General features: G+C 44.1%; 1 protein-coding gene across 11 annotated transcripts in view; it reads right to left on the bottom strand.

Moving 5' to 3' along the window:
* CADPS (calcium dependent secretion activator) overlaps positions 1-26367 on the bottom strand; it is a 215961-nt gene that overhangs the window by 21773 nt on the left and 167821 nt on the right. For 7 of the 11 annotated variants that reach the window (XM_051627715.1, XM_051627717.1, XM_051627719.1 and 4 more), the window contains 7 exons: positions 21730-21876; positions 18483-18638; positions 15194-15341; positions 9453-9527; positions 8342-8425; positions 4101-4133; positions 949-1056 (listed from right to left, as the gene is read on the bottom strand). In XM_051627715.1, the coding sequence (XP_051483675.1) occupies positions 949-1056; positions 4101-4133; positions 8342-8425; positions 9453-9527; positions 15194-15341; positions 18483-18638; positions 21730-21876 (751 nt within the window). The remainder of the gene's footprint in view (positions 1-948; positions 1057-4100; positions 4134-8341; positions 8426-9452; positions 9528-15193; positions 15342-18482; positions 18639-21729; positions 21877-26367) is intronic. The other 4 variants (XM_051627722.1, XM_051627724.1, XM_051627723.1 and 1 more) reach the window with 1 other exon arrangement.

Raw genomic sequence — 26367 nt, 5'->3', positions numbered from 1 at the left:
CTGAGGAAGCAAAAGAGCGAGTAAAGAAAGCGAGAAAGGTTGTTACAGTTCCAGAGCTGGGAGACTGAGAAATGGCACTGCTGAGAGATGAAAGGAAGGAAAGTAGGAACAGAAGCTGCTTCAAACAGAAACTGATATATGGACAAATACCCTAAAGGAGACTAAAACACTAATGCTACAGGCTGGCTGTCAACAGAAAACCTTCGCTATAGAACAGCTATGAGGACAGAAAGGCTATAACACAGCAAGAGCAACATAAACATCAGTTAACATGCATCCAAATCCAAAACAAATGGGCATCACAGGTCACTGTTCTCTTACAGTCCAATGAATTTACCTTATGCAACAGAAAAATAGCTCTGAACATCTGGGTCAGTTCCTACCATGCCATCATCATCAAGCAGACCATGTATCAACTTCAGGTTTGGTGTCAGATACCACAGCGTGGTCCTCCTAAAATATGAAAGGCTATTCCTAATCAGCTCTGTTTTGGCTAGCTTTTAAAATTAAAATTTGGTACACTTGATCTACTGTCAGTTTTGGAGTGCTTGTCAATGAAATGCATGCCAAAATGTGTGGAAGTGCTGGCCCTTAGCAAGCACATCTGCCAAAAACCCAGCTCAAATTTGAACAGCGAGAACAATGACCTAGATGTTCTGTTACAGAGAGATTTTCCACAAGCTTAAACATAGTAAAGGACTCTCTTAGAAGATGCTGTTCCCTTAAAATCCACGCACAGACAGACCAAGACAGAGTAGACTAGAGTAGAGATTTAAAGCAGGCAGAGAGCAGATACGAGCCTTAGTCAGAAGGAAAGGAAAGATTTATTTATTTTTTAAAGCTATAACCAATAAATTTTCTCAAAATGTGACTTATCCTCCTGTCTTATTTTGTCACATTTTGGGTCTCTCCTGCTTGGTGTCCAAGGAGGAGAAGGCATTTACTTACATCAAATAACCTTTCTATATACATCTCCTCATTGACCTTATCACGCAGGACATCCTGAGAGTGGCGGACAAATGTCACATAGGCATCAGCAACATCCATCCCCGGCTTCTGCATGGGGGAGAGAAGAAGAGAGAGAGAGAGAAACGTGAATCGTGGCGCAGGGGGCAGCTCCTCTGCGTAGCCTCATCGCTGCTTTTCCTTCTCCTCCATCTCCTGCTCTCTTTCTGCAGTTCACCCTTTCCTTACCTGATGGGCCCCGAGTCCTGCTGCTTTGCCCAGCAAAATCCCGGGTGCAGCACAAGGTCACGCAAAGACTCTTTCTCTTCTTTCACCTAGAGCGAAGCTGCTCAGAGGAATCAAGCTCTTCCTCCACACACTGATGCCAGGGAGTTGTCTACCTTGGCTGCTATTGATCTAACAAGCTGGGCTGGGGATTTGTGGTTTTCTTGGCTCACCTTCTCTATGCAAGCCCTCTGGTTTCTGGAGGTGGAAAGCTCATAGCCAGAGCTGAGCTTTTGGTTCTTCTTCAACAGCGCGAGGATGCGAGCAGTGAGCAGCTGGTGTTGCAGGAGGCAAGCAAAATCACCTGCCTTTTTCTGTTTAGACCCCTGACTTTTACTGCTGCTCTTAAGAATACACAGGGTAAGTGGTAAGGCAGGGGCTGTATGTCTACAGGAAGGTTTAAGCCATGGTTAAACTGCAGGAAGCCTCCCCATGCTATCACATCTCTGCAGCATTTAACTGATTTTAAACAGCAACCTAGAAACGTGCAAGATTTTGGGCTAACAACATTTCTTTAAAGAAAATGGGAACTGAGGCAGGTGGAAGTGAAAACACTTAAAAAAAATAAAAATCCTGTTTAAGTTCACATTGCTTGATATACTGGAATCAAACTTACCTCAAAGGAAACCCATTAAAATACTGTAACATGAGTCATTACAACAGCTGCCACAAAATCTTAAATTTCCATGGCACATTGTAAGTTTGTTAATAACTACTGTTGTTAGTTTCCATTATTGTGATTTACCTCAGATCACAGAGTATCATTTCTCTTCAAGATATGATTGTCAGCCACTGTAAATTGAAGTTAGTTAACACATCTGTGTAATTTCCAGGGTGAAAATGAGGACAGTTTGGAAAGCAGTAGGCAGGGAGTTTTTTAATACAAAGCAAACAATTATCAAGCAAAGGGCCAGTGTTTGGTCCTTGGGAAGCCAGTAACATTTCTTAACACCTACTGCAACAATGACAAGGTATTAATTTGAAAAACAATGAGGACAACACAAATGTGGCAGTAGTCAAGTGTTACACTTTCAGGCAATTTTCAGCACACCGATCGTGCCCATTTCAAGGTGGTATTAAATGGATTGGTTTGTACCCAGACAATTGCAAAAGCTTTTGCAGAATTAGATTTAACCAATGCTTTTCTCTTCCACACCAAGAGTTCTCCTCTGTCCTCTAAAAGAGAAGCCTCTAACAAAACAGGTTTTTCTTTCTCCTTCCCTTGGAAAGGTCATGGATCATAGGTCATGGATCACCTGCTGCAAAGGTCTGGGAGCTGTGTGGGGCTGGTGGTTGATTTCATCCAAAGTTTTGGGGCTGTCAAAGAAGCTGTTGTAACATGGCTTCATGTTGGGGAAACAACCAAAAAATAACCCAGATGAATGATTTCTGCTCTATTTTACACAAGAACCAGAGCATCCAACTGGCTCCGAGGATGAGAACAGACCCTGCTCCCACATGGCCACAACACTGAGGACCTCCCAAGGGTCTCCTAGACACTGAGAAAATGCTTCCACAAAAGCTTAAAAGAGTTATATAGCATTTTCCTGAGGGTGCTTTCCTAGAGACGCTCTACTTTTCAGGAACACAGAGACCTCAGAGAAGGCCACACTTTGCCCTAGAAGTTACTTAAATTAACTGTTCCATGCTTAAATTCCTGATGACTAAATATTTAAGATGTACTCCAATGACGAGGGGTTTCAACTGAAAGATCTCAACATTTTTGAGGACTAGAAATGAATTCTGAGTCGCTCTTTCTAATGCTCTTTCTATTACTCCAAGACAACAGGATGCCAATCTCTGCATTGGGATATTTTAAACCAAGCAAGACCCCTTATTGTTCAAGGGTTTGTCTTCCTCACAGCAGGCTGTACAGATACAGCAGTGCGGCAGGAAAGGGTTCTTTTGGGCTAGAGGGGTGGAAACACCAAATGCAGGTGATGTTGTCCAAGATGTCTGATAGATTTATCTCGTCAGGTGAAAGCACGCAGAGCTATCACATCCACATTAAATCTACATACATACATTATACATACAGGTGACCAAACTGAATGGAATTATTCTTGATTTACACTGCCCAGTCTAACAGGATGCAGGAACTACTGTGGTATATTAAGATCTACTCTTTTCTCATTTGTAATTGCTCCGGATCTTTCTGCCTGTAAATGTTACAGTAACCCCTTATTCCAGCCAACATTCATGCATTACACTTAAACTCAATTTAAATGTAAATTTCTGCCAAGTTAAGTGCTCTGTCTAAGAACATTAAGGGCTCTTTTCCTGATGAAGCAAGGTCTAATTAGAGGAGTCAATGTACAGTTTTCCTACACCAATTACAGAAAAATGGAAAAAATTATTTTCATTAACTATTTCCCAAACACATGTTGCTAGATCATCACCATTTCCCCAAAGTCATAAAAAAGTCATTTTCCAAAAGAGTAAAATAAATCAACAATTAGAAGAACAAAAATAAAATAGATTAGCTAATGTGTTGGATGTGTTGGCTCAGTTCTAACATGTCTGGACCTTTTTGTTTGGAAATTATACTGTATTTGTACAAGTCCAAATGAAGAATTAACAGAATGCACTGCTCCCATTTTTTAAAAAATGTGATTCCAGCCAATTGCATAAATATGGTACCTTTTTGACACCATCTGCAAATTATTGCCTAAACAACCTCATAGGTCTCCATAAGAGGGTAACTGCTCTTTATTGGCGTCATGGAGATATCCTTTCCAGTTCAAATGTTAGAAGTGTGAAGGCCTATGGTCCAAACTTGGCTGTTAATGCATAACATGGGTTGCTACACATGCCATAAACCAAAGCAGGATGCAAATTATTATGACAGTAGTTGTTTAAATTGTGCTTACGGGTACATCCACGTATTTGGAAGCAGCCTTCACCTGTGAAAGGAACAAGAAGAGAGTTTACACCACCAGTGCGTTTTCAGGTCTTTGCTATTCTTTAAACACCTGTAAGAGCTTCTCCAGCCAAGATCTGGGACAACATAATGCTGAGTGGGGCAAAAATGGTGATAAAAACTATATTTCCTGTCTAAAAGTATAGACAAGGGCAGTATTTTTTTGGTGTTGTTTTGGAGAGGTAACTTTACTGCTGCTGAAGCTCTAATAGCAACAGATGATAGTGTGGGAGTTTTGCTTCTCCCTCTTTTCCTCCAGCAAGCGGGGGAAGATGGGGTTCATAAGTAGACATCATTCTTTTCTTTGGAGGCCTCGCTCTCCGCCCCACGCCACGTGTCTCTGAAGGCAGCGCGTGTCTCTCCCTTTGGGAGCTGCATCCTGGGGCCTGTGCTGGCTGCCCTGACAGTGGAGGCACGGTGGCCTGGCGAGGCTGGCAATCACCAAGAAAGCACCTGACGGACCTTAATTTTGCCCCTGCCCATGGTCCAGGCCAGGACACAATCTTCCCCCTTTGTGCCAGCCCTGCTGGGACAGCCTGCAAGCTGTGCTGGGGCAGCGTGCTCACACCCTGCCACAGGGAAGTGCCCCAGAGCTTTTCTGCTTCCCAGACTATGAACAGCTACGTTGGAGTCTCCTTTGATTTGTTCTCCCATTTTAAAATGTTGTTTGTGGGAGGGTATCAGAGGGCAGACGCTGCACCCCGCGGTGTTCTCTCAAGCCAAACTGACTTTGTCTCTGGTTTGCCCTGCAGCAGGGTGCACAACGCCTGGCACGGGCGGCTGGGTGGCCCCCGATGTCAGGGCCACCTTTTCCAGCTGAGCAGTGCCCAGCTGGCCAGAGAGACCTTTTTCCCACTGTAGCATAAGGCACTGTGTCTAGAAAGAGTCCGGCTGGGATTTTCCACAACGCTTCTGCTTTTAATTAGGGTAAGCGTTGCCGGCCATCTTTGTTTGGGTGTAAAAGCTCACCTGCTTTTAAATATTTCTAAAGCTACCATTAAAACAGCCTAAATATAACACGCACGCAGTTGCATCTTGGGATGAATAAATTATGTGTCCCGAATGAGAGAATGAATGTATGTGTGAGACAGAATGTGAGAGTGGGTGGAAGCACTCATATGGTGTGTGTGGGGGGTGCATAATTAAGCACAATGAGGCGATACAAAAGACCAGACTGGTGGTAATTGCTGAGGTGAACGCTGCAAGCCCTGGCAGTGCCTGGGCTGCCGAGCTGAGGGGCAAGAACAGAGGGAAGGGCAGGAGGAGGGTGTCGAGCACCAGTCACTGCCATGAGACCTGGGATCTGGCTTTCTGAGGGGCTGGAGGGGGATGGGGCATGTCCCGGCACAGGAGATGACAAAGGAGGCAGCAAAATCAGCGCCAAGCCCTCGACCCCAGGGAAGAGCAAATATTTGTCTCTCCTGCAGGTATCCCTGTTCCCAGCTGGTTGTCTGGATACCTCGCCCTTTTTCACTGCATTTATCCTCACAACTTTCCTAGGAGGTGGTGAGGTGCTATCCCTTGCTGCTGCCAAAGGGGAGCAGAGGAGCCCCAGCCCCCATGTGTGAAGGTGGCTGGAGCCCAGCCAAGCATGGCAACTCCAGAGGAGCACACAGTTACCCCAAACCTACGCCAGTCACAGGCAGGGCTACCTGAGCTCTCTCCAAATGCGCTTTTTTTCTGGGCAGCAAAGCTAAACAACTGAGAGGAAAGCCTGGAAAGGTGCAGCTCAACAGCCCTCCGAACTGAAGCCAGGGTGTGTACTCAGGGCTGCACTGTGCACCCATATCTTCAAACACCACCCAGGGTGTGAAGTGATGCAGCAGCACCCCAGGAAACCTGCACTCTGAGCATGGATTTAGCACTCTTAGGTCCAGCTTAGCACCACCATCTCAAGCTGCCTTCTTCCCCAAAGAGGCGACAAGAATAACTCAGTCGGCTTCCTGCGATCTCCCCCCTCCACCCACAAAAAAACTGAGCTGCTTCTCCTGCCCACTCCCCTTTAATCAGAATAATTACTTGTTTTTCTTTAAACTCAGATTTGGCTACATTTAGTGAAATTTCCAAACTGCCGGATGTTGTGTGATTTTTGCTAGGCTGCCGGTTTTCACAAAGTATGTGACTTTGCCATGAAACGTCTCAGTTTACCATACAAATTTTGCACAGAACAAAAATAAGATCTTTTACTTCTGTCTCCCTCGGGTAATAGGCAGTCTTTAGTTTTAATTACCGTAGGTGTAATTCTCCACCTACAGAGGCTATCCAGATTAAAGGGAATTTTAGCAGCTGTCATTCCTGTGACTCAGTGGATCTGCACATGCAGACGCCCAGCCAGGGCCTGGGCAGCAGCCGCCGAGATGCACTTAAATGTAGCAACAAACAGGAGAAAAAAAAAAAAAGAAGTCTGGCCAAATTTAGAAGGGTATTTTCCTCTCAAAGTGCTCTGCAAGGAGAAGTGGCTAGCAAGAATTTATTAGGACAACAGATGCAGTAATTTTATCTTGAATTTCGAGGCAAGAATTGGAAATGAGGATATCCTACTAGGTGATAAAACTGTCTGTCACAAGACCCCCCATTACATGTCGCTTGCAGAGTGCCTGGAAAACACACCATGAAAGAAACCAGTGGAAGGGGGTGGGAGCCTAATGCTTTCTAGAGCTCAGCGGCTTGGACCATCACACTTTGTTGTATTTGTTCAGACAGGGAAACCGTGGGAGGTGGTGCAAGCATGCTGTAACAAGAGAGAGTTTTCTCTATCGTTGCAAAGACTAAACACAGCAAATCCCATTACTACTGCAAGGAAGGGAGACTTTCTAAGCCCAGTGCCAAAGGGTTTGGGGCTGTTCCTCAGCCTCTTCTTGTGGCTGGTGCTGCCCAGTGGCTCCCAGTAAACAAGTGGAACAAAGCAAGAAACGTCCCTTGCCCAGAAAGAAGCCACCCTGCTCCCTGCAGTGTGCCCAGCCTCTTCCCTGGGAGTGAGGGCTCAGCATCTTCCTGGGGACATGCACACACCACATGCAGTAACTATTTGGGTGCACATCCCTTCCCAGCTGGAAACTTAGGAAACTGAAGCTGTGGAGCTGGGCTCAAAGGGCTGTCAGAGTGGGAGACTTGACCCCATGTGCTGCCTCTTCACGGGTGCCCAGAGTCCAGCACACCTGGGGGGTTTGCTCAGCAATCAAAGGGAGCACCACTGGGCAGTGTCATCAGTAGGATGTGCTGGGAGCAGCACAGCATCAACCATGGACAGCTTGGATTGATGGAGAAGGATGGGCTGCACCTCACACTGCCTACCCAGGCTGATGCTGGTACTTCCGATGCCTGAAAAGATGTTGCCTCCACATCCTCTGCTGCTGGCACACCAGCATCTCCTAACCCTCAGCAGCACTGGAATGGGGGAAGGTATCCATCCCAAAGGTATCCTCCTGAGCAGGGTGAGCACAGCCCTGGGGCTGTAAGCAGTCAGGTGTTACCATGGGAGAAGAGCTGCACTGTAGGGCAGTTAGTGGGACATCCTCCCTTCCCTCCTTGTCCAAATAACTAAGTGACTACAGCGCACTTGAGAAGTTGTGATGTCTAGTGTGGACCCCGTGGCAGTTTGGATAAGTAGCCAGACTGTGTGTGCACACAGCTGCCTCAGCTGGTGGTGACCTTTCCTACATCCATTCTTACCATCCCTGTTTCCAAATAGATCCTATAAAACTGCCTCAAACTCAGCAAAAAGGACCAAAGAGTAGCAAACGACAACTATGAGAAGCTGAACAACTCCTGCAAAAGATTTTATCCTTTACTTCTTAAGGTGGTCACTGTTATGGCCAGAAGAAAGAAAGGAACACACCTGGTATGCAAGGTGGCAATGAAGCAACTTCTTCAGTTAGGGAAACTGCATGTACAGTGCAATGATTTTTTTTTTTCATCTTCATACACATCCTCAACAGAGTAAATTCCACTAGCCTGAATGATGACTAGAGATGGCTTCACACTGGGCTACAATAAGATGGCCTGTGCAGCTTTGGTGTTTATGGACTGTATATCTGCACATAGGTTGTGCATTCACATGGGGGTTGCAGTGTTCAAAACCCTTCCAGAATGACAGAATCATGATATAGCTGATCTAGTCCTGGGAGAGCAGGAGATTACAACTCAGGAAAAAAACCCAAACAAATAAAGGAAAAAATTGTCTGTACTTACAGTAAATGACAGGAAAGAAGAAAACAAAGTTCCTTCATCGTATCTAGACAATTTGGCCAAGACTCCTTCCAAAATGGTGACAAACTATGAAGATAAAAAATACTGCAATTATTTTTAATATTTCAACAAGGGTCTAAAAAGCAACATCGGCCTCAAAGAAGTCAGTGGAGCTCTCAACATTGCCAAAGAAAAGGACAACTTGTCCCTGAGGACAGTGGGCCAGGGAACTGGGAGTAAGAAGCATTGCTTTTTGGGTGCTATGGGAATCACCCTCAGTGTCAGGGGTGGTGCCGGGGACAGGAGGTGGGTGCAGGGAAGCCAGCACAGTCTCTCTGGACAGAGAAGCTTGTGGTTCTTGCTCCCAGTCTGCAGTGTCAAGCACGCAGCTCGCTGGGTATTCTTGCAGAAGAATTGAACTGGCATATGTTGGCGGATTATGTTTAAAGGTCTCCACTGCATAATAGGGATGACTTGTTCTCAGAAAGTTTGAAACTAGAGGAAAACACACCCCACCATCTTTCTCCCTACGTACCAGTTCCCCTCTGTGTTAGCTCAGCACACCAGACCTACACAACAACCCAAGGGAAATGCTGGCAGCTGATGAAAAACAATTTCCAAACAATGAAACCTGACATTTTGGAATGTATTTCCCACTACTGTCACCTCTAAATTAATTTTTTAGATGAGCATATGGCAATTTTCGCACAAGACGAGTTACTCTGTCCACACAACCTGATGAGTAGGAGCAGTGACCACCTCTGTGTGCCACCCAACGTCTACGCAGCAGCATTGAGTGGTGTCACCCCCTCACTGCAGGTACCCTCAGTGCCATGGACTGGTGCTGACCACACAGGGTGTTGACTCATCAACGTAATGCCCATTCCTTAAAAACCCTTCTGGCCCAGTACGGCAATCCTGCTAACAGAGTATTACATCTCACACAGCTCCTTATCATCAAAAAGTCACCATGAAAGGACTGGGAGATGTATGATCTTGCCTGTGAGAAACAAGAAGCCAATTCAACATCTTAATGTGTCACATTTTAATGGAAACACACATATTAAAAATGCCATGTTAACAGCGAATCACTTCACCTGAGGGTGAAGGTTACCTTTGCCACCAGGAGTGTTATCATTTCTTTGACGGTTTCCTCAATTAGTTCATCTATTTTTGAATGGTACTGGTGCTAAAGAAAAATAAAAGGAGAGGAAGAGGAGAATATTAGCATGGATCACAGGAAAGAGTGCTATGGTTGTCAGCCTCTTCCCTTGGTAAACCACAATATACCATAGAGTTAAACCAAGTAAGTACGCAGCTTATTACCCTGTACTCCGCTATAGTGGCCGGTGATTACTTACTCTTATAGGAGAGACCTTGAATTCAGGAGAATCTTATATCAGTTGGTGAAGTGTGGGCAAACCCTGCTCTCTTCTGTGTGCCCAAGCTCCAGAGCCATGGGCACACGTTGGAGGGGAGTCTTTGCTGTGCCCAAGAGCACCAGCACCCGGTGCTCCTTCAGACCCTGCAGTCCTTGTGTTCCAGGTCTGCAGGCATTATCCTGATCATTTGGCACATGGATCATACCTGACAATGAGATCCACCTGCTGCCAGAGGGGAACAGCCCTTGCCTAGAGCACGGCAACCCACACAGCCCTTGGAAGGGGAGTGGGGAAGTTTTGCTGCACCAGTGGAGTCTGCAGTGGGTTGAGCCCCCAGAGGGGATCCTGCCCACTTCCCGCCTACTGCAGCAACACACGTGAACATGTTAGACACTGTGTTTAGCAGGTGTGTGGTTCAAATTAAGCATTCATTTAAATGCTTTGCTCAGTGACTATAAGATAGATTAACACCCCCCCAACAAACCAAGATGAGCCTGTTGTCCCATGCAGAAGCCAGCATGCTGTGCAGCCCCGAGCCCTGGGTGTCAGCAGCTCCCGTGGCACGAGCTCAGGCCCGGCTGACCAACGCCTGCCCCGCAGCGCCGGCGCTTCTGAGTCCTCAACCCAATTGCTGCACACGCCAAACCTTGCTTAGCTTGGGAGCTCTGATGCAATCAGCTGCAATATGGCTAGAATAGGTACTAAAATACAGTCTTCTACTAATTTAGAAAAGACCTGTTTCCAATACAAGATTTAATTAGTGAAAACATACAGTATATTCTTATTTTCAATGGACTGAGAAAATACTGATTATGACTGCTTTCCAACACAAAACATTTGATTTTTCAGTCAAACATTTCAAGCACTGGTGCTAGTCACTATATTCATTACCACTTGGCATTAATATTGTTTTAAAATGTTAACATCAAATCACATTGAAAGAGAAATCTGCTTTAAATACTAATCAGACTTTGGGAAGGAAGACTGCGAGGGCTTTACAAATGCTACATATTGGTCTCAGTGTCTGATTGGTAGTCCTTAAACTGCTCAACAGTTTGGGGATCTTTTCTATGACAGTAACATTAACACAGGAATTTGGAAAAAGAAAATAAAAGTAGGACACACTTACCCACTCTTTAGCAAACTTTTCAGATGATTGGGGACAGAAATAAAGAGGAAAGTGCAAAAGACAGGAAAAAGAACACATGAAGATAAACAATAAATAAACCAAAATCTTTAAAAAAAAGGGACATATGAGAACAGCAGCATCATGCACAGAAACAATAAGCAATGGAAAATGAAATGTGACCAAAACCTCCTTTCACTGCAAGATCAGAGATCACTACCTGTAGCATTTGCAGGGGGAAAGGACTGGATTGCACATAACTGTACATAATTGCTGACAGTCTCTCAGGGTTTTATTCTGCTCTGAAAAGGAAGGCAACTGGCTGTTGACAGGCAGGGTTCAGCATTGGGGCAGCTGGGATCCTTTACCAGGGATGGATGTGCTTGAGGGGGGAGCCCTGCAGCAGGCAGGGCAGGGGTGTACGGTGCAGCACATCCCGGCCAAAGTCCTGGCTGGGGCCACTCAGAGCCTCACCCACACAGGAGGACAGGCTGGCATGGTCACACCATGGGCTCACTCAGAGAAAAAATCATACATCAACAAGCAAGTGATATTTGCATTTGCAGTTCCCATTTCCATGGCCTGCTCTGCAGGTCAAGACACAAACGAGTCCCGCAGCAGAATCATAGTGACAATTAATCTGTTTAATGCCTTATCAGCTCCCAGGGCTGAGCCGGCAGTTCCCAGCACAGCTGGAGATGTAGCTGGGGATGACGGGGACCTGTAACAGCTGGGTAGGGGCAGGAGTTGCCAATGTCCTCAGCATGCACAGCCAGGACCTCCTCCTGGAGATGAGGAAGGGACTGTGCATATATTGGGGGTGTTCTCCCCACAATATTCTCCTTCTGCTGCTGCATTTTCTGTGTGTGTGGAAGACCTCACAACCAAGGATTCAGCTAACTGCCTTCACTGGGCAAATCATGAGTTTTAACTCAAAAATGGCTGGCTACATGCAAAACAGTACACTGGGAAACGCACTGGCAGATGCATTTTCAAGCAAAAGCTTGCTTTAAAAGCAAATAAAAGGTGTGATGGAATAAAACCACAGCCCTGAGAGCTGGCGAGGACCCTGTGGGTGCAGCAGGGCAGCGCTGGTGGGACTCCAGCTGCTCATTCCCACCACGGCTGCAATCCCTGGGGCAGGCTCAGCCCTGGTGCCAGGACCAGAGTAGAAGAGAGCCCATGAGGTTGGGGGTCCTGCCCCAGCTCCCACAGCCACGAGCACCCTGCGCTGCCCGTGCTGCAGCCCCAGCTCCATGTCAGGGAGAAGAGCCCCAGGCAGGATGGGGTGGGAGAAGGCGGCGGTTTGGAAAACGACCGCCTGGTGCTGCGTTCACAGACGCCTGGCTCGTACACCAGTGTTTCTAACAGCTCCTTCTACGTTGCTTATGAAAACGCTCAAGGTTAAAGATCACATAATTGGTTTGCTTTACCCAGCACAGCCCCTGCTTTCGATGGAGTTCATTCCAGCTTTCTATTAGCTCAATTACTACAATCCATAATCAGTGCACTACAATGATTCAACTTGACTTTATGTGATGAGTATCTTGCCTTGTCATGTAACAGATTGTGTGTACGTTGTATTTCTCTAAGGACCATCTGACCTTAGATATTAAATAGAAACATACTAGACCAACTGAGAAACATTTAATACATACATTTATCCCCTTAGATGTATTAAAAATTCAGAGGAAAAATAAATATTTAAGATGGTAAAGTATGTTTACCAAATGTTTTAACAGCTGCCTTTAGAGACAAGGAAATGGAAATGAAATGATGGGTGTTTGTTTCACAGGGTAATGCTCACAAAATGCATCCAAGTATCTGTTAAAGTGAGTGTAAACTTAAGGTAGTCTTAAAGGGAAGGCCTTTGGGGTGGGAGGGAAACGGCAGGAATGAGATCCAATAATGTGTTGAGAGAGTCTCTGACCAAGCACAGCCTGGACCACCAGAAAAATCAGTGGTTTGTTTCTAATAAAGATGACTTCTCCAGTTAGATATGGGCAAATGCCTGAACACAGCAGTGGGCAGCACGAGCCCTTCTGGCTGCTCTTGAACTGTCTGCAAAGGGACCACAGATTTTAGGACCCAGGCGGCAGCTGTGGCACTGATGGAGGGTTGGGACAGCAAGTTGCCTCTGTCTTTCCCATCCATCCCTCCCCAGCAGCTGCCAGGGATTTGGGTCTGACGGACTGAATGATGCACAGACCCAGCTCTCCCAGTTACATAGGAAAACACAGTCTTGAAACCTGGTTTCTCATCCCTCTGCTCTTAATTTGATTGCCTCATAATTTCCACTGGGGATTGGAAGAGGTGGGTTGGCATGTTGTCCTCCTCTCATGGGCTGTAATTACAGATCTGTATCTTAACCTTTACCCCCCGGCATGAGCATCTCAGCACACTGGTTTAGACAGCTTCACGAAGAGGAGAAGGAGGTAGCTGACATATGGAATAGCATGAGCGAATGGAGGGGGAGGCGGGAACACTCATTAAAAGGAAGAAAAGAAAAAAGGGAGGGTGTATAAAATTCTGCAGCCCTAAATGGTAACTTATGCACTGATAATTTACATCTGCTTTACAGGTCTATTAGTTCAGTTATCTGTTAAAAAGCTCATGCCCCAGAAACTGCTGCTTGCCACAGGAGTCAGGCTGTCTCGGCGCTGCTGTACCAAACACCTCCAGATCTGCAGAGCTACTCCCTGTGCAGCCCAGGACAGCAGAAGAGCAGCCATGCTGCCGTCCACTCTCATCCCACTTGCAATTTGACTCAGGCCCAATGTGCAACGTGACTGACCCTCAAAATTTAGAGGAAACTCTGGCAAGCCCAGAGCATCTCGAGGTAGCATGGAATGATGCGGCGAGTGCCTGGTCACACTATAACCAGGCGCAGCGGATGTTATCATCAGTCTCATGCTGTCTGAACACTTAACCTGAGAGTTTCATGAAGGCAATGAGCTTGCTCTGTCATGATATCAGAGTCTGCTTGATCTGCAAAATGTCCCTGTCGACTGCGGTAGTACAATGCACAAGGGTTTGACCCTGGTTTGCAGTGGCGAGCATCACAACCATGGCCCTTCCTGGCTGACGGGGCGCTGCTAGGACAGATGTCGCAGCAGCCGCAGGCTGAGGGATTTGGGGAGATAAATGGGTATGAATATGGAACAGAAAATGGTAGAGGAGTTCATGTCTAGGCTTGACCAACAGAAGCCCACTCAAGATCTGCCTGAGCTGACCTGGAGGACGAAGGAAGAACCTGATGATGAGCAGTATGAAACCTCTCTCACAAGGTGACTGTCACAAATAAAATACTGTAACTGAAACATGTATAAGAAAAATAAAAAGATCAATTGATCCAAACACCACTGACGTCAGGGCAAGGACCCCTGCTGCAGGCAGTAGTCTTTGGAGCAAGTCATCTCAGAGGAACAGGGTGAGGTAAACAACTGAAGAGAAAACAACTTGCAGCGATTCACTGAAAATTCTGACAACGAAAAGTTGTAGTGAAAGGTCTTATCTAGGAAATGCTGACAAGCAGCAGCATAGGAGAGCCAAACAGTATTTGTGAATTTATTCTAGACTGGTACATGAATATTTAATTTGGCTTGAAGCCACTGTAGCAAAATTATCATTATGATGCATTTAATCTAGTCCAATTCACCATGTCTTTCTAATTCATAGATCAACTCACAGAAACTTCAACCTGAAACTGTGGCTTAAGAAGAAAAAAAAAAAAAGCATCAGCAGTTAATTAAAACAGTCCTGGTGTTTGGAAACTTGAGTCATTAAGAACCTGGAAATGCAGGGTCATCAAGCATGCTGATTATACTCAATAATAAGGGAAGGCACAGCAGCTGGAATTTCAATCTACTTTTGGAAAGTATCTATTTGGGTGGGTTTTTTTGTTGTTTATTGTTTGTTTGTTTGTTTTTCCTTACAAGTATCACAGCAACAACTTGGCAATTCTGTTTTCCTTATGTTTGTCTCCAGAAAATTGTCATATACAGAAAGTATGTTGCTGACACCTGGCTCCAAGGTGCAGTTAATGACTCAACATACATGGTCATCATGCATCAAACAAGCTTAAGAGACACTTTATGCATACCACAGTCCTTGCATAAAGTCACTCCTAAGTGACAAGGATTCCAAATGTTTACTTTCATGACATTTACTTGAGAGCGACCCCCTGCATATTTATTTGCACACTCTCTATGAAAAGCTAAATCCATAACTGGTATGAAAAGCTGAATCCACAACTGATATAACGCCTCTGAAACTAGCACAACAGAAGACAGGAAATTTCATGACATTGCCTTTAAAAGCTGTGAAAGGAAGAACCTGCATTTTTACCTCTTGGCCCATTTCCATACTGCAAAGCTTTGTTGACTGAGCTTTGGCATCCACCATGACATTGAACATGGTGCATATTGATTGAGGGACTCGGAAATCTGTTGATCGGCTGGTTTTTTGCAGCTTTACTTCAAATGCAATCCTGGTTCTGTTAAGGAAAAGAGAAAAAGACATTTCAGTTGCTTTTAAGCATACTGAAGAGAATAATAAATAACGTGAAACAATCCTGGAAGAAAGCTCAAAAAACCAGAAAGCTGAATGCTATTGGGAGAATTATAGTGTATTTTGGTACAAATGTGCTTTCAATAAAACTGATTTTCCAGTTTAAAAAGAAACCTACTTTCCAGAATACACACTATTTATAAACAGTGCAACACTTTCAGGGAAACGATGACTTTCTCATGCTTGATAAACAGTGTGATGATGTTACAACCAGCAGTGTCAATGTACACCTATAATTTGGTGGCATTAGCTGATTTACAACCACAGACAAAGAGCAAACCTGACGCATTAAAGGAAGCTCCTATTGCTCCATGATATCAACTACAACTAACAGAAACACGTTCATCTCTTGACTGAAAGGACACTGTCAGATCATTGCATTTTTAGATCTACACGACTGTATTTGCTTGCTGAAAGTTCCTAATTGTCTCCTAGGTTCATAGAAGTGGCCTCCCTGAACCTTACATACTCACCAGAACACGTCTGCAAAATGTGCACGGGTGCTGTTGTGCATGTATGAACACATGAGCCCACGTTGCATGAGCTCTGCCCCTCTGCTCTCCTGAGCTCACATTTGACATCCCTGCCAGTTACAAACTGTGTTACACCAAGAGCTTTGTTGGAACAAAGACAGGATTTGATCTTGTGATGTGTTTTAAAATACCAAGGCATTTGTGTCTCTAATGTGGAGAATACTTGCAGTACGGTGGGCGCTGCCCTGCCTTTCCTTGGAGCCCCTCTGCAGATTCCTGAAGCACTTCACTAATCTAACCAGCACAGAACAATTATCACATCAGCCAGAATCTGCCAACAAATTAACATTGGAGCTTTAGAAATAATAAATAACAGCAACTGCAGCTCAGGGGTAACTCTGATCTTGAAAGATCCCCCAAGGGTTATGCAAAAGATGGCCCATTTACAAATGTGAAACTCCCCTTCTTGGGCTAAGATCTGAGCTGGTACATAGGTCCTCCTGCCCAGATTCATTAGCCAAACAGGACTTCCTTGCAAGGGCTTCTTTCCTGACAGCACTGAAATACACCCGAGCGTGGCAGGCGGGGTGGCTCCCCCATGGTATTCAACAGTTCAGAGACAGACGCGAAGAAAAATGTTGTGTCAAACTGAAATTGCTAAAGAAACCTTAGCCAGGCCCTGTTTGCAGGTGATATAAATAGGGAAGGCAGCATATTGGTTTACATCAGCAGTGGCATTTGAACTGATTTAATTACCAGTGCCAGATTTAGCCTGGACTCGGGGACTAGAATCTTGATAATTACCGAAAGGACCCAAAGCAACTGGGATTTTCCATCTCTGTGCAGAGATGAGCATGTTCCTACTTACTTATGCTCAAAACCATTATATATAGTCATACCATTATGAGCTGGGCCAGGTTTTTACAGAGGGGCAACATATTTGTAGAAAGGTTGAAGCAGTTGGGAAAAAACCCCCGGCTTTCAGGCACATGAGCCCTTCTTCAGATGTACCTGGAAACTTGCTTATTTTTCCCAGTTATCTCAGCTGAGCTAACCTGGTCTGATTTCTATAGATCATGCAGTTTTAACTGCACTGCAGGTGTAGCAAAAGTGCCTTGGTTCCAGTTTAAAAAATAAATAAAAAAGGGAAAATAAGTGTTTTGCCGGTGGTGCTGGGGGCCAAGCAAAGAGCTGAGCTCCAGCTCTGGGTTTGCTCCTACAGAGCAGTCTGACAACGTTTGTGCCAGCTAAGGGACCAAAGACAAGCTGCTACAATAATGGGGGACTTGCTCAATCAGAAGCATAAAATGGTTTGGGTTGGAAAGGACCTTAAAGATCACTTAGTTCAAATCCCTTGCCATGGGCAGGGACACCTCCCACTAGACCAGGTTGCTTGAAGCTCCATCCAACCTGATGCCAATGACATCATGACCATCTCATTGCACTTAAAATGCACTGGGGTTTACTCCAGCACGGTGAGAGAGCAAATCTCAAGCTGTCTGCCTTCCAGTGGGGCAGTCTCCTGCCTACATCTCAGGGACCAAAGATGCCTTCTGCTACGGTGACGTGGCACATCCAGACTGAGGAATGTGCGAACAATAAATGCCACGCTCATACTTGCTGAGTGGCCTGACAATTGTGGTACAGAACAGCCACCTCACACACTGCAGCTAATATTAGCATGTACCAGCTATATTTGGCAACCTTTTTTCCTTTGGTTCATCTCTTTGTATATTAATTTATGCACAATGGAATGCAAAGTTAATTTCTTCCTTCTGCCTCATCACCTTTAGTGCCAAGTGGACTTAAATGACTGTGGAAAGGCTGGAAATTTAGCCTTAACATTTTGCTTTCAAAATGACAGCTGCCTGGATGTTTAAAAGCTTTTTAAGGAAATCTCTGTGTTTTGGAAGATCTGCAGGTGAGTATCCTGTAACATGATTGATGATAAAACATCTTTTTTCCATTAATGGGACACTTTTTCTCAGTCTCATTCAAGGCCAGGTTGGATGGGGCTCTGAGCAACTTGGCCTAGTGGGAGGAGTCCCTGACCATGCAGGGGGGTTAGATATAGATAATCTTTAAGGTCTCTTCCAATCCAAACCATTCCATGATGCTATGACAGCATATGTGAAGCCTGTGTGCCAAGCTACACAACATTCCTTTTCTGGGATCACTTTTTTGCTTGTTTTTTTCATGGATCTGTGCTCTTCTAGGGGGGTGCTGGGATTGTACTTTGGGCTTTGCTTTCAGCACTCAACCCTGCCATCTCCAAACTGCATTTACAAAGACTTGACTTCATGTGCAGCATTGAAAATAAGTAGTTGCCTACAGAGCTTGAAAGAATGGGTGATGTATGGCCTTAGTCTGCATATGCTCTCTCCAGAATCTCAACAGTGAAGTGCTTGCTTGGGAGAGTCCACAATTCACAGCAAAGAGTGGCTTCCCACCACATCTGTGCTGGGCAGAGATCAGCTGGGTCCGCTAGTAAATAGTGGTTGAAGTGAAGCTTCATTGATAACAAGACAGAAAAAAAAAAATGGAACCTGTGAGCTTCCATGAGAACTGTGGCCAGTCTGCTGGTGGGCACGTACCTCTTCACGCAGGACTCGATCATGTCACTCGCCATAAGCTTCAAGCGTTGCTCCAAGTGTTTCCCAAACTCCTCCTCAGGCCAGTGCAAATCCCGAATGAAGGTCTGTAGGGCATCAAGTTTCCAGAACAGATCTTCTGAGGTGCCTGATCCATTGCTGGCAGGGCAAAATGAGAACAAAAGTCATAAGTGGCATCAGGCTCCTTGTAACCTGATGTGGAGACCATTCCTGCAACAAGTGTGGAGCAGACAGTAGTTTTATACACAGGACAACGCTGGCAATCTCCACCATCAGGATTTTGAGTTTTACCATACAGTTGCCTATTCTACCTTGCTGTCATAACCCACAAAACTTTCCAGACCAGATGAGTAAGACAACATTATGAGTTACACATATTAAGAGGAAGAATGTATGGTAAAAATCAGCCTTAGTTAATAGCCACATTAACATATGTGATTATTAAGAATTAAGGCTAGAAATTGTGGAAGAAAACTCCTGATCAATAATAACTGCCATACTGGACTGTATGCAGTTATTAAGATTTAGGGTTTCATGCAATTCTCCCCTTTTCAAATTACATCTTGAGTTTGCTTTGTCCCCCCCAGTGAGCCCCCGTTTCCAGGTAAGGGACAGTGCTAACAAGTGGTGAGCGAGGACACGCTTTATCTCTTGAACAGCTGAAAAAAAATTGGGGTAAATCAATTGAGCTAAGGGCACTAGAGATCTCATATCTAGGAGTTTTGGCAGGATTGACCCCTGCACCTTTTCACAAATCTGCCTCTTGCGAAGGCATCTACAGGACAACAAATTTACATTAAAATATATATATACGTATATATATTTTGCAACATCTTTGGTCTGTCACAAAACTCTGAATTTCTCTCTCAAGTGTATATTCTCATACCCACACCCCTGCTCAGATGGAAGGCTTTGGTCCTGCAGTGTGTAGCTACACCAGCTCTTTTCACAGTATAATTATATCTCAAACCTCCACTTACAGAATAAAAATACAGATCTGGATTGCGCTCTGTCTGCGCAGAGAAATTTATGCATCCATAACCCTTTTCTCTCCCTCTCTCCTTCTCCCTCTCCTTTTTTTTTTTTCCAGGACAATTACCAAAGGGAGCTTCAAGAGTTTCAACCCCCTCCTCGCATACCACTAATGCTAACACGGTAAGTTAGGAGGTACTGAACACACCATGCATTACCACTTGTGCTGACATCCTCTATAGAAACAGCTGAGGGTGTTTCTATCGTGACAGATGCCAGCTGCATTGAGTTAATGCTAGAGGAGGTTGGAGCTAATGCAGACATGGCTACTGCCAGGGAAGAACCATAGTCCCAACATGCTAGAGAGGTCCTGCAGGGTCCTGTGCTAACGGACTCAACGAGATAAAGAATGAATTGTCTCGGTTGAAGGAGAAACGTAGCTGACACTAAGCAACAGGTAACATGTCCTTGATGGAGGGGAAGGGTGAGTCAAAGAAAACCAGGGAGATGAAAAGATAAAGAATCAGGCATTTCCTTTAACCAGGGGACCAGTTTGTACAGCAGTCTCAGGTGTGCATCTACCACCAGGTTTTAGTTTCGCCCGGTTCAAACCTGTGCTTGGCTATAAAGAAGCTTTAACAGCCTAAACTCAGTTTTGGAACTGCATGAATTTCTGTTTTAAATTATTAAAAACATACAAATACAAGAATTGTTATTTACTACATCAAGGTTATGATGCTCATTTGGTTGCAAAATGTTTTAAGTATTATTCTTGGTCTTCTCCTCACTTTTGATTAAGACACCATGCAAAGAAACAAAATAGTATCTTAATTTCCAAGATGCAATGTTAATATTTTGCCTGTGAGCATCACAACTGCTCTAATCACGCAGGCAGGTTGCAATATACTATTGATGCTCGAGCATTTTCAGAGGGATTATCCAATTTTCTGTCATGACATGATTCTTATCTTTTCAAGGGCGATACCACAAAGCATGCACAGAGAAAGATTAAAACTTTCAAGTACTCTTAACAGACAACTGCCTAAGCTAGCCTTAAATATAGCTATCTTAGCATGAATATGAGTTGTATAGCTTTGAAACACAAACGACCCTGCTAATATTTGAAAAGTTTTTAAAATCTACTAAGAAATCAAATGTCAGTGTTTGTTTTACTTCTGGCTCATTAGAACTGCTCTGCAATACAGAGTTTGGGTGGACTCCAGGTGTAGATGTAATCAAGGGTGTTTCAGTAACAGTGATGGAGGTAGGTTGGGGGGGCTTCTTTGGTTTTCTAAGTGAGAAGGTAGGGAAAAGCAACACATCCATGCAGTGCTGGCTGAGACCACCCCATGCCAACCCTAAATAACTATCTAGGAATTTAGAAGGAGAACTGGCAAGCTCATAGTTTCTGTGCTGGGACATCCTCAAACACCAAGACTTGGGTTGAGCCCACTGTGCATCACCCTCCACACTGCTTGATGGCTTTGACTTTTAAGGGAAGTATGCTGTTAGAAAAGAACTTCCTTAAGCCGTGCTCAGAATTTGCTCCACCTGTGCACCCTGGGATGCTCAGACCGGGAGCTGGGAGCCCAGAGCACAGGGTTCCTACAGATGCACTGCTATGATACTGTGCCTGATTTTCCAGGCCATAATCTAAAGCTCACATTGAAAATACGTATTTTTAGTTGGTCATGGCATAATTCAGGCTGTGATGACAGCTGTGGAGCTTTAATTTCTCTTGGTGCCTCCCCCAATGTGAGTAAAAACTGTTGCAGGGTGTTTCTCTTTGTTAAACTGTTTCTTCAAAATAAAGACAAAAACTATTATCTGGGCAATTCAGAGCTTGCATTGTATGAATTTAACTTTTAGATCTACATCTGGTCCACAGAAATTGGTTGTCTGGCACTGAAATTGGTTCATCTTCTCTTTTGGACAAAACTCTCTGCTGAGACACATAACATCACGTTGTAAGTTCTGTGGTTCGTATGTTGTTCAGACCATGTCCCATTGTTGACAGCTATTTTGTAAAGCAAGATACTTGCCCAAATTCTCAGTGGGAGTAAGACAAATTTTCAAGATTTATACCAAAAAACCCCTCAAAATACACATGCCAGAAATTCACTAGTGTCTCATTCAGAAAACATCTAATTAACTGTATCACTCTAAAGTTTTATATAATGCACAGAAACAAACAATACATATCCATGCCAAGATTACTTTAAATTTAAATGAGATCTAATTTGAACTGAATACACACTCAGAATCATAAATAGCAGCCATCCATGACGGTGCAGAAAAGCTAGGCATTTGTGGGATGCCTAGTGGGATGTTAACTGGTAGATTTGGTACTTTAGGGAGATTCACATTTGGTAGATTCACATTGGGCAGATTACTTGTTAAACTCCTGTGGAAGAAACAGACAGAAAGAAAAAATACCATAACAGTGACAATGCAGATGTAGCAGAAGCACGTGACACTCATAAACAAATCTGCAAAGTTCACAGCACAAGGACAGTTAAAAAACTAAAGCAAAACATTTCAGAAAGAAGCATGAGTATGGAAGCTTAAGTGTACTGGCTTTGCAGGTCTGCAAGAAAAAGCAAGTTTAAAAACTAAAAGAAGAATGAAAAGAAGAAGAATCACAAAGTAGCAAATTAACTCAAAAACCCGCAGAAAATAACTCCACCCTCAAGTCCTGACCCCATCGCCAAGTGCAGAGAGCAGCCTTTCCTTGGAAAAATCTCCCTCATAAGGAAGTGAGTCTCAGTTCCTACATGCTCAGGCTGGATGAAAGAGCTAACCTAAGAGATCTACTAGAGAACTGGGATCCCAAATAACAAACACACAGTTTGAAATTCCAGCCCTGCAGAAATCCGTAAGAGTTTTTCTTGCCACCAAATTCAATTGAGTTGGGATTTCACTCCAAAACCTCTTTATTTTCTACTCTGCAAATAACTAAGAAGGGTTAATCTGGAGCAACAAAACAGTGACCCACAAGGTTCCACTGTGAAGGATCATGCCCTGGTCCTTGCATTCCTGGGTGTGGAAAAAATGGGTCCTCCAGCTGGGACCAGTTGGTCCTCCAACTGGTTGCCCAGTTCTACATGTGCCCTTGAATGAACTGCACGGAATAAATCCGGGACTGGAATGTGAATGTTTCTTGGCTGGAAATGGGCCATGGGGTGATTAAGACATTCAAGGGTTAATTTATCAGGCATGTGCACTTGGGCATCATGCCTTCAATAAATATTTTCAGACATGCCACTAATTATGCAAATAGAGATATTTTTAAAGTGGGTTAGTGTATTAATTTAATGCAATGTGCTCTCCTGAAACAATGTGCAGTGTAACAGCACTGCATGCTTAAAGTCTGCAAAACACCCTGACCTATTTTAGTGTGCTAGGTCTCTAGATGTTATAATTGGTCTAATTCTGTTTTAATTAGTATCTCACCACAGTTAATTTTTATGCAAAATAAAAATGTCACGGGATCTGGGAATCAGAAGCCAGTTTCAGAAGTGTATTTTTTTTTTTCTGCCTTAATCTAGTAATCCTGTATGGTGCACTGGGACACAATTCATAGGTGGTTTTACAGTCCCATTTGAGGAAGAGATCAGATGCTTTGACATAATTTTCATGGGATTGTTATTTGGGCTCAGTGAAGATGCAATCAGGACTTCAGGATTTCAGCTTCACCCTGCACTGCTGAAGCTACTGAAAGCTGTGATGTGCATGGGCACAGCTTCAGCTTTCCAACTTCCCTGCTCTCAGTGACAGCACCAGGACAGGCTACATTAGGTGGGCTCTCCCATTCCCCTGGATTTAATTAGTTACTGTACAGGCAACATTACCCGCAATCTTGGAAAACTCAAATTACACACTATGTCTTCTTGAGCTCCCAGCACAAGAAAGATGTGGAGCTGGTGGAACGTGTCCAGAGAAGGGCCACAAAAATAATCTGAGGGCTGGAGCAGTTTTCTTAGGACAGGCTGAGGGAGTTGGGGTTGTTTAGCCTGGAGAAGAGAAGGCTCTGGGGGGACCTCACAGTGGCCTTCCAGTGCCTGAAGGGGCTACAGGAAAGCTGAGGAGGGACATTTTACAGGGGCTTGCAGTGAGAGGACAAGGGGTAATGGTTTTAAGCTGAAAGAAGAGAGATTTAGTTTAGAGATCAGATGTAACTTCTTCAGTGTAAGGGTGGTGAGACACTGGAACAGGCTGCCCAGAGATGTTGTGGGGGCTCCATCCCTGGAGGTGTTCAAGGGCAGGTTGGATGGGGAGCTGAGCAGCCTGTTCTAGTGGGAGGTGTCCCTGCCCATGCAGGGGAGTTGGAATTTGATATTTAAGGACCCTTCCAACCCCAAAAATTCTGTGATTCTTTCAAGGCATATTAAAATCTTAGCAACTTCCTTCAGTCACATCTTGAACTCAGTTTCTTACTGCAAGTTTTGTATACCAAAAACCAAAGGAATGGAACTGAACTGGCTATACTGTATAAATATTTCCTAACGCAACAGCAGATTTGAACCACACCTCTGCAAGAGCTCAGGTTGTCATTGGTGGCAAGTCTTAGGGAACAGGCTTTATCCTCCTTCCCCCTTTGTGAATAAAATCCCTTTTTGGGGAGGAAAATTACAATCCAAAGTTTTTTTCTAGTGTAAAAAAAAATAATTTAAAAGTTCTTTTTTTTTTCCTTTTGTTTCTGTGATTGTCAGTAGATTTGACTTCACACTATATGCTTGTTCCCTTTGTTAGGCTGTAAGCAAATACGATGAGGATTTCCTAATGTAAAAAAGCTTTCCATTGTTTCCATTCATACTGTATCTGCTATTAAGATGATATGATTATTGAATGAGACACAGACGTCAGAGTGATTGAGAGAGTGTTAAATCTTCAGAAATGGCAGTGCACGTGCTTAGATACTGATATGGAAAAAATAAAGAAATAGCAAGAGGTGGACAACATATAAATGTATAAGGAAAAGCAACTTAAATAACTTAGCCAGATGGTAAATACATAAATCAGAGGACCTTTGGTTTTAATATTAAAATTCAAGAAGTGACAGTGTTATATTAATAAAAACACTGTATTAATAAAATATGACTTCTAGAGTAAACAGTATACTATATTCACATGGAAACATATTTCTTTTATACAACACATTATTTTGCTGATGCAAAGATATGTTGCAAGAATAAGTTAGTACTCTTAAAACAAAACAAAACAGCAAAATAATGGAGTATATTATGTTAACATACAGTAACTAATTTTAAAAATATTCTCCTGAATTGACATGCACAATTTTGCAGGTTCAACCCATGTAATTATCTGACTAACAGTTGCAGTGAGACCTGTAAAAAATGATTAATATTACCAACAAATGTTCCAGCCTGCAGTTGCTCAGACCAAAAAACTCCAGGTCCAAGATGAGAAGCTGTTTCTAGAAGCCAGCCATGCCTATTTAATATAGATGGCTAAATATAACCTCAGCCATCAGGCAGGGAATGTGGGCATTTGCATCAACAAGATGAGGGCTGTCTGATTTAAGACGACTCAGCTTCAGGACTGGATCCTGATACGTTTGATAAAAGAGGCACTCTCTGGAGCTGCACTGCTTGTTTTCTTGGCTTCTTCTGATTCAGCCCTGTTTGTGTCTGGCAGCTGTGTAAATGGCTTTCACCTGTACTGTCTGCTGGGAAATTCTCAGTGCAAACAGGCTGGCAACATACCCCTAGACAACATCCCAGCGCTCACACTGTACTGTAGCACCCATCACAGAGAACAAGCCCAGTTGCACAGCTCCTGTAGAGCTGCCCTAGTACTGAAAGGCGGGCAGAAAAATCACAGTATTTTTACTGAGTTGCCTCCTGGCTTGGGGATGCAGCTAAACAAGACCCTTGTCCATACTTCAATACTCAGTCCCTGTGGGATGCCCGAAATGATTAAGCGATGGAAGATGCAAACGCCTGTCTCTGCCATCACTAGAAATGCTTACAGCCTTACTGCCTGGGCTGAGCAACTGCTCAAGAGCAAAGCTCTCCACAAACGCCTTGATGAGAAGCAAAGAGCTTGATAGTGAAGTAGGCAGTCAAATCTGTGCTCTTCCTCCGACTGACACCCAGAATAGTAACAAAAATACTCATTTTCACTACACGGTGCTTCTTTTAAGGGGAAACGTTTTTCACCAGCATTTTGTAGTAGTACAACCTTGTAAAATGATTAGTATAATCATACTGTTCAATTTCTTACATTTATGATACATTTACCAATAGTTTGCAGAGGGTTAGTGATTTATTAGTAGATGCTAAAGCCAGGACTGCAGTGCAGTAGAGACGGCCACAGGTCAAGGAGTTATGTCCTAGTCAGGGACTTGAAATTCGTTGTCACTGCACCGGCTTTAGCATTTGCTCAGAAAGATCTTTCAACACAGACACACACACAGAGACGCACACACACACGTACGTGTCTGCTGGCTGCAAGAGAAATCCATGCTCTCCAAGAAGCTGGAGTGGAAAAAAAAACAAACCCATTGCAAACCCTACTTTTCCAAGACCTCTCAACTCACCAGAGAACAGACCTACTCTGTATCCTCCGTATTTGGATGACTGTGCGAAGGACAAGTGTTCCACATTTCTCTGCGTGGATTCATACAAGCACACCAGCTGCTCTAGCTATAGGGCACGGACCCCCTGCAAATTCAGCAGCTCTGCAGAGGCAGATTACAGAGCCCTCATGAGCATATTACATCAATGCTTTCCCCCCCATGTTTTCAATACTTAACAGTATCTCTCTCGCTGTTTGTGATTTCTATACCTAACTCCTTGTAGCATAAGGTGCAGAGTATTCAGCAATGAAAATAGAAGAAATACATGCTTGCAAACTGCCATCTGGTCAGGTT

Source organism: Apus apus, chromosome 9 (genome assembly GCF_020740795.1).
Source record: "Apus apus isolate bApuApu2 chromosome 9, bApuApu2.pri.cur, whole genome shotgun sequence".
Classification (NCBI taxonomy): Eukaryota; Metazoa; Chordata; class Aves; order Apodiformes; family Apodidae; genus Apus; species Apus apus.
This window is presented reverse-complemented; position numbering and strand designations above follow the sequence as displayed.